The 12912-nt window shown below is 39.1% G+C and overlaps 2 protein-coding genes across 2 annotated transcripts; both read left to right on the top strand.

The window, feature by feature from the left end:
- The first annotated feature begins 1245 nt into the window (after positions 1-1245).
- Positions 1246-3788, top strand: LOC132281815 (probable polygalacturonase At3g15720). Its single transcript, XM_059783483.1, has 9 exons — positions 1246-1386; positions 1741-1878; positions 2094-2255; positions 2351-2374; positions 2468-2675; positions 2779-2860; positions 3059-3164; positions 3293-3409; positions 3558-3788. The coding sequence occupies exons 1-9, from the start codon at positions 1246-1248 to the stop codon at positions 3786-3788; spliced, it is 1209 nt and encodes a 402-aa protein (XP_059639466.1).
- A 584-nt stretch (positions 3789-4372) lies between these two features.
- On the top strand, positions 4373-7935 carry LOC132281816 (uncharacterized). The gene is made up of 5 exons (XM_059783484.1): positions 4373-4441; positions 4671-4685; positions 6139-6216; positions 6614-6788; positions 6950-7935. Exons 1-5 carry the CDS (start codon positions 4373-4375, stop codon positions 7933-7935), a joined length of 1323 nt encoding a protein of 440 aa, XP_059639467.1.
- The last annotated feature ends 4977 nt before the right edge of the window (positions 7936-12912 follow it).

Here is a 12912-nt window from a genome sequence, read left to right on the forward strand (position 1 = left end):
TTCTTGGATTGATGTTGAACCCTATATTTTATATATGACCCCAAGCAGTTGCTGGTAGTTTTCTCTAACAATTCGATATATAGGCCATAAATGTGTCTGATCGATAAAGTTTGAAAAAACTTCTTCTGCTATGGCCATAAATTTGTCTGATTGAAATTTGCCACATAGTGCCACGTGTGACTTTCCGATTGGCTAAAAGAATTGAGTACCAGTATAGAAACTAGCACATGTATAGCTATATATATAATGGTCCTGTCCATGTGCAAGATCGGTTTTAGGGTCAAATTGAAGGCAAAATATAGTTATATACACCAAAAGAGAGACATGTATTATAATATATATAATCCGATGGAAACCACTATTTGATTTTTCAATTTATTCCTTGTATTGTTAGCTTCCTTACATATATATATATAGCCTTAGAAGCTAAAACCAAGAGAAGCAAGGTTGATTGTGTTCAAAGGGTTCTTAATTAATCAATAATCATCATGATCAAAACATATATGGGTTATAGATCCAATGTGAAAAAAAAAAAAAATTATTTTCTTTTTTCCCGCCATGTGTTTCCAACTCTTGTTTTACGTTTAGAATGAAGGTTTCTCAACCATGTGATATATCCATAGTACGTACTTGACATTGTGAATTTATTATGATCGATCAGTACATATTTACATTTAAGTAATTAAGAAGGGACTTACATAGCAAGTTACTTCATGCTGAGATTATGCTAACATGCAACTTATTTAATTAATCAAACCATGCACATTCAAATACAAAATACTACGTACAGGGACTTCAAATGATCATTTTATGTAAAAAGAATTATAATGAACTTCTAAAACAAGTTATTAGATCACAAGAATATGCCAATTCAATACTTAATTTCGATCATCGGTGCTTATAAAAGGAAGATGTCAAGAGGGAACTAAAGGAAACATATAATTAAAGCTGTTATTTTGTTGTATCGATGCTTGCTTAATTTCCATGTTTGATAGAATGGTGAGGTTTTTATGTTATGAGCATTTATTATTACAATAAACAGAATTAAGCAGAGTTTATAATTGGAGGGTGATTAGTTAATTATCTTAATTTTGGGGTGATAGTAGCTAATGATTTATGTTTTGCTACCGTTTAATACATCTTCTGAAAGAGTTAATATATAGAGTACTCCACAAAAGATTATATATATGTGCGTGTGTGTGTGACAATAGTGTATGGTAATATGATATGTTCTCATGGTTGGGGATGTCTCTTATGCAGGATTATTTGATCATATTCTTGATTTTGTCCATGGTGTCGTCCGGTTTGAGCACCACGACACCCTCAGGATATTTCAATGTCATCGAGTATGGAGCAGTTGGAAATGGAAAAACTGATGATTCTCAAGTCTGTATCTCTCTCTCTCTCTGTCTGCCTGTCTCTGTATGTGTGTGTCTGTGTGTGTGTTCAAAAGAATTTGAAATTTTCTGAAAAGCTTTGCATCCTTGACCTTGAAAACCTTGAATAAAGGCACTCCTCTTGGTAAATGTTGTTACTTCAACTTGTTCTTGCAATGTTTCTTTTGTTAGTCCATCAATTAAAACAGAAGTCACAAAATCTATGCCAAAATGTTTTTTTTATTGGTCATGCGAAAATCGCTCCTAGAAGGGTTTTTGAAGAGTTTTTTTGTAACATAATTTGTGCCATTTCAAATCATACTCTGAATTAATATGTATAAATTACAATGCATAATATGTATAGGCATTTATCAAGGCATGGAAAGCAGTTTGCCAAGTTCAAACAAGCAGGCCTATTCTCATTATACCAGCCAAGAAGTCATTCCTGTTGAACCCTGTAACATTCAGTGGTCCATGCAAGTCCTTCAAAATCCATGTCCAGGTACTATATATATATTAATGCTAATCTGTATGGTGATCAGGAAGTTATTGTAGCTCCTTTCAATTTATATATATGTTGCTTCATTAAAAAATTGGATGTCACAAGAACACCTTGAGGCCATAATCTTAAAGAGGCCAACAATAGCATACCCTAAGTAAATGAAGAATAAATTCAACCAATTAGTGGAGATTTATAATGATGAAATTCTCCTGCAGGTTTCAGGAAACATAGTTGCACCTAACCAAAAATCGGCATGGAATGGTAAGGCGACTAACAGGTGGCTGGCCTTCTCTAATGTCAATGGGCTTACTGTCAGTGGACAAGGACACATTGATGGCAGAGGCTCTGTTTGGTGGCCACAGCCTTGCTTACAGAATGTAATTCACTGCTACAATGTTGCTTACATTGTTTTATTTAAATGTCTCACGCATTATTTGTGCAAGCTCTCTTATATATTGCTATATGTGATCAGGGTCAAAATTGCAAGGCACCAACTGTAAGTGAAAGCCATTTTTGATGACCAAACAGAGCATTAAGAATGTTTATCACTAGTGAAATGCTCATATTTGTTATGTTTTGTTATGTACAGGCACTAACATTTTATAGATGTAACAATCTTCGGCTCAATGGACTAACACATCTCAACAGCCCAAGAGTCCATATAATACTTACCTCCTGCACTGGTGCAATCATATCTAACCTTCGGATACTTGCCCCCGAAACAAGCCCCAACACTGATGGCATTGACATCTCCGGTTCAAAAAATGTCCAAATTCGTAATCTTAACATAGGAACTGGTATTTTCTTCACATTCTCTCCACTCTCCTATATATCTTTTTTTTTTCTGCATTATTATGTATGTGCTATGTCATTCTTGCTACTTTTCGACATTAACCTTAGGCGACGACTGCATTGCCATTGGTGGGGGCTCATCGAATATCAACATCACTGGTGTTTATTGTGGACCAGGCCATGGTATTAGGTTAGTAGTATTACTATGTGTGTGTGTGTTTCTGATCACAACTTCAAATATAAATGCAACAACTCAGTACAAGTGAATCACAGTAATTTGGGGGACCAAAATGACTAAAATATGCAGTTTTTCAATCCCTTTTCTTGGATTTTACATTTACAATGCTTAGAATGTTAGTTTATGAAAAGAAATGTGTATTGAGTGTAGCATTGGAGCCTTGGGGAATGGAGGGTACGACGTGGTGGAAGATGTACATGTTCGGAATTGTACAATCAAAGGAACTTTAACTGGAGTAAGGATTAAGACTTGGCAGGTATATGATTCAAATTGGGAATAATTAACTAACCACTTGCATTTTTTCATATGATTTATATAATTTTTGTTTATATACATAAGTTTCGAAGTTATATATATATATATATATGCCTACTTGTTCTGCAGGGAGGGAGTGGATATGCCAGGAAGATCTCATTCCAGAATATCAAGTTCATTGCAGCTAATAGCCCCATCATAATTGACCAATATTACTGTCCTAGTCGAGTCAATTGCCAAAACCATGTAAGACTGTACAATTTTAATGTCCAATTGAGAAAAGTAGTACTCTCTCCGTCCCATAATAAATGTCATGTTTTGAAACCGTGACTCACTTTTACAAATACTAACATTATAATTTGTTTTTCATCTCTGGTTTACAATGGTGATCAAGACATCCGCGCTTAAGCTGAGTGACATATCGTATACTGGAATTAGTGGCACATCAGCGTCGGACAAGGCGATAGATTTGAGTTGCAGTCAGAGTGCTGCGTGCACCAACATTGTACTTGACCGCGTTTATATAAAACCTGCAGTTCAAGGGAGGCCAGTTTATGCAAGCTGCTTCAATGCTCATGGAAGAGCTACGCATACTAAACCTGCTGTGAAATGCCTACTGCCATAGTGGACCTTTGTCACTTCTTGTTGGTTGTGGTGGTGGCTTCGAGCTTAGAAAGCTGAAATGGATCTTGTTAGCTTGCAAATTTTATGAAATTGATGTTTAATCATTTTTATTAATACAGATTTATGTTTTTGGATTTCATTATATCTGTTGTTAGGCCAGTAATCTCGGAAAAATATCAAATCCTCCAAACACAATATCTATTGTATCACGAACTATGAATCAAGCTATATCTTGTTGATCATTCTCTATCATTGAAAAATCCACTAGTGTCATAATTTTTTTTTTCTACTACTATCACTAATTAATTAAGAATATAAATTTCATTTTATTTCTTTGATATCATGATTTATTACAACCACAAACCGAATCCCTCTCATTTTGAATAAAATTTCCTCAATATATTCTACTACTATCACTAATCAACCTCTTTGTTTTCTTTGATGCCATCATACTGCCAATTTATCTATCATATGAATTTATGGCGTCACATTCAATCTTATGTTTTCGATTGTAAAAGATATATATATATTTCCATTTTTTTTTCCGTGTGGATATATATATATATCACTCAACCATAGGAGTCAATGGTGGCCTTAGAACTAGCTGCGGCCTGCAGGACACCCTTCCCAATATGGATTTGCAGTCTTTCTGCGGTAAATAACTGACATTTTAATGAATTTTAGTCACTCAGATATTGTGTTAATTGCTTTAAATGGCAGGTCTTCAATTTGTCCACATGAATCAAAACTCATGCGATTTTATTAAACATTCCATTTATTATTATGCTTGATAAATTTGTTCACAAAGATACACTGAATTTCTGCAAATCACATCAAGTCTTTGTTTTTCTATAGTTCTCTGCTCACTCTGTTTTTGTTGTAGAACAGAGAGATTCAAGTGAGCCAAAAAATAATGGAGTGTGTATTAGCATCTGCTTGTTTCAAAATTACAGAGATATTTTTTTTTTTTTTTTTTTTTTTCTGTTACTTTAATATTATATTCTGTGTTCATGTAATATTATTTACTTTTACTAATGCATATATTGAATTTTATGAAAAAAAGAAATAAATAGAGAAGTAAATAATGTTCAGCTTGCTATAGACATTTTTTATTTACTAGGGTTTCCTGGCTCCCATATTACCATATTCTTAGTTTTAAGCATATTTATGTTGGGATCAAGCCGTGGAACAGATCAACAGTGTTTTTAGTGTGAATGTTTATCCCTTTTTTTTTTCTTTTTTTTTTTGAAAGATTAAGCAAATTATATTAAAAAAAATAAATTACATGATAGGCTGAAGGCCCGAATAGCCTAATAAAAGGCATACAAGCCCAAGAAGGCCTTTGGCCCACAGAAAAAGCCTAACCCAATGAATCTGCAAAATATCTTCAGTTAACGGCTAAAATATTGGTGGAGCAATTGGAGATGGTGTGGCGGATGATTCCCAAGTCAGTCCTTGTATTTATTATATATATATTGATGGATGTATAATTTAAATATCCATAATTAAGGGAAGATTGCTAAATTAACGCACTATTGAGATAGGCTCTACAGATTACGATAATGATTACAGATTGAGATAGGCTTTACAGATTACGATAAGGATTAAAGATTGTGATAAGGATTAAAGATTACGATAATGATTAAGTCTACAGATTACAATAAGGTAATTCTACGTGACATCTTAACCTAAGCTCTATAAAAAAAGCGGGGTAATCAACGTTTGGAGGTATGCAAAAAACCCTAACTCAAGTTCTTGATTTCTCTTAAGAGATTAGTTCGCACACTGACTTATTCGTCGGAGCCTACTCCACCGGTAACACACCGGTGCTTGTAGGATCACCTTTTCTTCTCTCTGTCCAGGAAGTTAGATCACATCCGGGTTGCGCAGAATCCATCATCAACAGTTGGCGCCGTCTGTGGGAACGATTTTAGTTCTCTAAATAAAGTATGGTTCGATTGCGATCTGGTCTGGTTGCTGGCGAATACGAAGCGTTGCAAACTTCTGATCAAAGGGACTCGACGAGGTAACCCCCCGCCGTCCCAAACGATCAGGAACGCGTCACAGCGTTGGAACAATAGGTTTAAACCTTAAATAAGGGAATGAACCAATTAGTCCAGAAAAATTCAATGATTCTACAACGCTTAGCCGACCTTAATGAGGTGGAGAATAATGAAGTACCCAATAATGACTCCCGTAGGATTGACAACGACGCTGAGCTTAGTCAAATAGGGGGTCAACAGAGCAGCCATCACCATCGGTCTCTTGAACGGAATTATACCAGGCTCCGTGCAGGTACCTCTGGTTGTGTTGGTGACAAGATTGAAGACGTCACTTATTTCAATCTGTAGATGCAAGATCTGAGAACTAGGGTCAAAGACGTCATGCTAGCAATGAAAGGGAAGGGCCAGGCCACAGTGAACGATCTGGTACAGAAGACCAACCTAACATTTAGCCTCGCTGTTATGTTATGAGTTGTCCTCCACCTAGCAAATTTAAGATGCCAACTCTTGAGAGCTTCGATGGGACGCGGGACCCTCTCGATCATTTAGAGACCTACAAAGCTCTTATGTATTTGCAAGTTGTGCCGGATGAGATTATGTGCAGGGCTTTCCCTACCACACTAAAGGGTTGGGCTCGTCTTTGGTTCAATAAATTAAAGCCAGGCTCCATTGAAATCTTTAATGAGTTGAGCAAACAATTCATTGGACACTTCATCGCTGGGCAGAGGCATAGGAGACAGCAACACACTTATTGAATGTGAAATAGCAGAAGGGAAAGCCTCTCCGTGGTTACATAAGTCGTTTTAACGTTGATATGCTGCAGGTAGAAGAGGTGGACGACAAGGTTGCCTTCACAGCCTTTATGGGAGGACTACAGACTTCTAAGTTCCTATTTTCCTTATCAAAAGAAGCCCCTACAAGCATGACAAAGTTGATGGTTAGAGCGTGGAAGCACATGAACGCTGAGGATGCTATGAATGCACGAAAAAACAAAGATGGTAAAGATAAGAGGTCGGAGAAGAAGAGGCCAACACCTAACACTAGGGAGGAAAAGGAATCGAAGTACAAGAAATTCTCAAACAACTAGGCTGACAGATCGTCTTGCCGCCCAGTGAGCCCAGGCAGGTATAATAACTATACCCCCTAAATACATCTGTAGAGCCAGTCTTTCTGCAGATTCAAGATAACACATCATTGAAATGGCCGCCAAAGCTAAAAGCTGATCCAACAAAGAGGTCTCTAGGTAAATACTGTAGGTTTCACCGGGACCATGGACATAACACAGAAGATTGTTTCGACCTCAAAAACCAGATCGAGAACCTTGTTCGTAAAGGTCATTTACGCAAATTCACAACTAGAAATGGAAAAGGAGGCTCCAACCCAGCCCGGGAGGGCCGAGATGATCGCCCTCCTCAACATCAACCAATGGGTGAGATCAAAGTTATATCGGGTGGCTTCGCTGGTGGTGGTGAGACAAGTTCGGCTCGGAGGGCTCATGCTAGGAGAATTCGGAGTTTTTTAGAGGTGAATGAAGTTGGAATGACAAGTCCTCCAACATTACCTCGAGTTGAGGAGCCGGTCATAACCTTTTCTGAAGAAGATGACAAGGGAATTCACCAGCCCCATGATGACCCTCTGGTAGTTTCCATGGTCGTTGCTAATTTTACTGTTCGACGAATACTGATAGACAATGGTAGCTCGGCTGACATACTATTTCTTAGGGCGTACGAGAAATTGAAAATTGGCCGAGAGAAGCTCCGACCCATGAAGTCACCACTGGTGGGATTTTCAGGCGACAAAGTATATCCATTAGGGGCAGTTACCCTTCCAGTTACTGCAGGAGCCAATCCAAAGCAGGTCACTGTAATGGTGGACTTTGTAGTGGTGGATTGCCCATCATCATATAATTTTATCCTGGGGAGGATAACATTGAATGCCATGAAATCAATCACGTCCACTTACCATCTCCTGATGCGTTTCCCAACTGAATATGGTATGGGAGAGCTAAGAGGGGACCAAACAATAGCTCGCGAATGTTATGTCGCCTCTCTCAAAAAACAAAATCGCAAGAGGCATTTACGATTGAAGGGCTGGAAGGGAAAGATAGACCAGACTTTCATAGAGCGGAACCTACAGAAGAGCTAGAAGAGGTCATCCTTGGTGATGGTGAGCCCGAGAAAAAAGTGAGTATAGGGTCTTTACTCCCCCCAGGTATCAAAGATGAACTTACTCAATTCCTCAGGAAGAATCGAGACGTATTTGCATGAAGACATGCCGGGTATAGACCCCACTATCATGGAGCACTGCTTAAATGTAAATCCTGACTTTAAACCTGTCAGACAAAAGAGGAGGACTTTCGTTCCAGAAAGGAATCAGGCTATATCAGAAGAGGTGAAAAAGCTCTTAAAAGTCGACTTTATTCACGAGGTGTACTACCACGACTGGCTGGAAAATGTGGTCTTAGTGAAGAAGGCAAATGGAAAGTGGAGGCTATGTGTGGATTTCACCGACCTTAACAAAGCTTGCCCGAATGACAGCTTTCCTCTCCCAAGAATCGATATGCTCGTTGAGGGAACGGCTGGACACGAACTATTAAGTTTCATGGATGCATATTTTGGATACAACCAGATATCTATGTACACCTCAGATAAAGAAAAAATGGCCTTCATCACTGATAGAGGTTTGTACTGTTACAAAGTAATGCCGTTTGGGCTCAAGAACGCTGGTGCAACATACCAAAGGCTAGTGAATGCAATGTTTAAGCATCAAATTGGTAGAAACATGGAGGTATATGTTGATGACATGTTGGTGAAAAGCTTAAAAGCTGAAGACCATTTGACTGACCTGCAGGAGACCTTCGAGGTACTTAGGAGGCATAAAATGAAACTCAACCCCAGCAAGTGTGCCTTTGGGGTTTCCTCAGGAAAGTTTTTAGGATATATGGTGAGCAGAAGAGGAATTGAGGCCAATCCAGAGAAGATCCGAGCAGTCATTGACATGAGATCGCCAAGATCAACCAAGGATCTACAATGACTAACAGGGAAGATTGCTGCCTTGAGTAGGCTAATCTCTCGATCAACTGACAGGTGTCTACCTTTCTTTCGTGTGCTAAGGAAGGCGTTGGAATGGACCCCAGAGTGTAAGTAGGCGTTCAAAGAACTAAAGCAATACCTTAGTTCTCCCCCACTAGTGTCTCGAACCATACCGGGAGAGGAACTATACATATACCTTGCAGTCTCCACGACAGCTGTCAGTTCAGCTCTGATACGAGAAGAAGAAGGGGTCCAAAGGTCAGTATACTTCGTGAGCAGAGCACTTAGGGGTGCGGAGGAAAGATATCCAAAGATGGAACAGTTGGCCTTTGCTTTAATTGTGTCCGCCAGGAAACTGAGACCATACTTTCAAGCACATACGATAATGGTCCTAACAGATCAACCCCTTCGACAGGTCCTATACAAGCCAGAAAGCTCTGGTCGACTGATGAAGTGGTCAGTAGAGTTAGAAGAGTTCGATATTCAGTATAAGCCAAGAACAGCAGTAAAGGCTCAGGTGTTGGCTCATTTCTTAGCTGAGTTTACCCCTCCAGAAGAGGAGAAACAACCCCAATTTTCGACAGAACCAGGTTTAAGTGAGCAGATGGGCCCAGAAGTAGTCTGGGACTTGTTCGTGGATGGGTCATCTAATGTTCAGGTTAGTGGAGCCGGGCTTGTTCTTGTCTCCCCAGAGGGAAAAAGTATACAGTACGCACTTCGGTTTGGTTTCAAAGCAACCAACAACAAAGCAGAGTACGAAGCCTTGGTAGCAGGATTAAAAGTGGCAAATGCCCTAGGGGTTGAGCAATTAAATATGTACACCGACTCCGAGCTGGTCGCTGGACAAGTTCAAGCGGAATATGAGGCACGAGACGAGAAGATGAAGAGTTACCTACAAAAGGTGAAGGAATTAAAGAATCACTTCCAAAGATTCTCAATTCATCAAATACCACGAGAAGAGAATGGGAAAGCAGACACTTTAGCCCGGCTAGCTACTGCATTGAACCTGAGATCAATAAGAATATACCACTGGAATATTTGGAAGAACCATCTATATCTCAGGAGAGACAAATTGAAGTACAACAAGCGATATTGAGTGTGGAATGGGCAGATCCTATCATCAGATATATCAAGGATGGGGTGCTACCAACAGACCGAGCAGAAGCTCGAAAGGTCAAGATGCGGGCAGCTAGGTATACGCTTATCAAAGTGGTGCTTTACAAGAGAAACTTCTCCATGCCGTATTTACGATGCGTTTCTAGCGAGGAAGCTGACTACATTTTAAGGGAGATCCACCTAGGAGTTTTTGGAAACCATGCTGGGGGTAGGTCACTTGCTAACAAAGCCATCCGACTAGGATACTATTGGCCCACTATGCAGAAAGATGCACTTGACTTCGTTAAAAAGTGCGACAAGTGTCAACGATTTGCCAACATCCCGAGACAACCATCAGAGGAGATGACTCCCATGTCAAGACCACACCTCTTTCCCCCTTAAAAGAATGAAGGGTCAGCTTCATCTTCTTCCCTCGAAAAAAGATGAGGGGTTAACTACTTCCCTTGTTAAAGGGTGAGCTGAGTGAAGCTCATATTAATCTACTTCCCCTGTTAAAGGGTGACCTGGGTGAAACTCATATTAATCTACTTCCCTTGTTAAAGGGTGAGATGAGTGAAGCTCATAGTAATCTACTTCCCTCGTAAAAAGATGAGGGGTTAACTACTTCCCTCGTTAAAGGGTGAGCTGAGTGAAGCTCATAGTAATCTACTTCCCCTGTTAAAGGGTGACCTGGGTGAAGCTCGTATTAATCTACTTCCCCTGTTAAAGGGTGACCTGGGTGAAGCTCGTATTAATCTACTTCCCTTGTTAAAGAGTGAGATGAGTGAAGCTCATAGTAATCTACTTCCCTCGTTAAAAGGTGAGCTGGGTGAAGCTCATAGTAATCTACTTCCCCGATGAGTGAAAGCTCATAGTAATCTACTTCCCTCGTTAAAAGGTGAGCTGGGTGAAGCTCATAGTAATCTACTTCCCCTGTTAAAGAGTGAGCTGAGTGAAGCTCGTATTCATCTACTTACCTTATTACGAGCTACGTGAAACTCGTCTTAATCTACTTTCCTTATTAAAGGGACGAGCCGACTAAAGATGTCAATAAAATCAAGTATAAAATAACGGCAGCATGCCAGCAGGGCAGCTTGCCAAATAAAGGCAGTATGCCAGCAAGGCAGCTTACCAAATAAAGGCAGCATGCCAGCAGGGCAGCTTGCCAAATAAAGGCAGCATGCCAGCAGGGCAGCTTGCCAAATAAAGGCAGTATGCCAGCAAGACAGCTCGCCAAATAAAAGCAGCATGCCTGCCAAATAAAGGCAGCATGCCAGCAGGGTAGCTTGCCAAATAACGACAGCATGCCAGCATGACAGCTTGCCAAATAAAGGCAGTATGTCAACAGGGCAGCTTGCCAAATAACGGCAGCATGCTGGCAGGGCAGCTTGCCAAATAACGGCAGCATGCTAGCATAACAGCTTGCCAAATAAAGGCAGCATGCCAGCAGGGCAACCTGCCAAATAACGGCAGCATGCCAGCAGGACAGCTTGCCACGGCAGCATGGCATGGCAGCTTGCCACATAATGGTAGACTACCAGCATGGCAGCTTGCCACATATACGAGCTGCCAATGTGGCACTACGACAAATATACAAGCTTGCCAATATACGACAAATATACGAGCTTGCCACATATACGAGCTGCCAATGTGATACTATGACCCCCGACTGTATTCGCGAAATGACAATATAAGTCAAGCTAATGGACAAGGCTCTGCAATTCTAACTATATATTATTGTGTGATATTTTGGAATTAACGTTCCGGTGGTTTGACAAGCAATCCTCCGAAACGAGGAACAACTGATGGATGTATAATTTAAATATCCATAATTAAGGGAAGATTGCTAAATTAACGCACTATTGAAATAGGCTCTGCAGATTACGATGAGGATTAAGTCTACAGATTACAATAAGGTAATTCTACGTGACATCTTAACCTAAGCCCTATAAAAAAGGCGGGGTAATCAACGTTTGGAGGTACGCAAAAAACCCTAACTCAAGTTCTTGATTTCTCTTAAGAGATTAGTTCGCACACTAACTTATTCGTCGGAGCCTACTCCATCGGTAACACACCGGTGCTTGTAGGATCACCTTTTCTTCTCTATGTCCAGGAAGTTAGATCAGATCCGGGTTGCGCAGAATCCATCATCAACATATATATAATGTGTATCAACAGCAGTAGATATCCAAGGTAAAGAGTAAAGACATACATAATAGTGCTTTTAAGCAGACATGTAGAGAATAATTAATCAAGCTTTTAAGTCTAGATAGTACTCGTTCACTACGTAAAAGACAACAACAAACAATCAAATCTCACCCACAAAAAAGAAAACTTTAAAGGGTCTTTGCCATAAGTCAGTACTAAAAAATAGAATATGCAGCTCATATAAGGTGCATCAAGGCAAATAATCGTCAAACAGTCGACCATAAATCAAGTTGTTAAAATCAAAATTCTATGCAGAATCGTTTTGGGCTCCGTAGAATCGGAATCGTAGAATCGGATCGTGAATCGTAAGATTCTATCAAATTGTAAAAAAACAATTGAAACTAACTTCTTAAATAATAAGATTCATAAAATATAACAAAAATGAGGCCAAAACATACAATAGTACGTATCCATGAGTTCACAAATCTCAAATCCTAACAATATTTTAAAGTCCGAATATAAATAAAAGAGAATGTAGTTCAAAATAATATGAGTTTACAAATCTCAAATCTTTACTCATCCATCTCCAATGTTAGAAAGTAATTTTTTTTTTTTTTTAACTTTATGCAATTTCCTTTCTTTTTTTTTTTTTTTTTTTTTTTTTTTTTTTTTCTTTGAAAAGTGAAGAAATAAAAAGACCTTTTTATCCACCAATCCAAGTGTTACGGTATATGTGACCTTATTAGTCACAAGTATGAAATAAATCAAGAGTTAGCACAATAAAATTAATGAATCACGTGTTAGCTCGATCTCATTATATTATCAGTTTAGACTACAAGATTATACC

This window comes from Cornus florida, unplaced genomic scaffold (genome assembly GCF_030987335.1).
Source record: "Cornus florida cultivar Cherokee Brave unplaced genomic scaffold, ASM3098733v1 CherokeeBrave_3.0.0_Hap2_Chr11, whole genome shotgun sequence".
Taxonomy (NCBI): Eukaryota; Viridiplantae; Streptophyta; class Magnoliopsida; order Cornales; family Cornaceae; genus Cornus; species Cornus florida.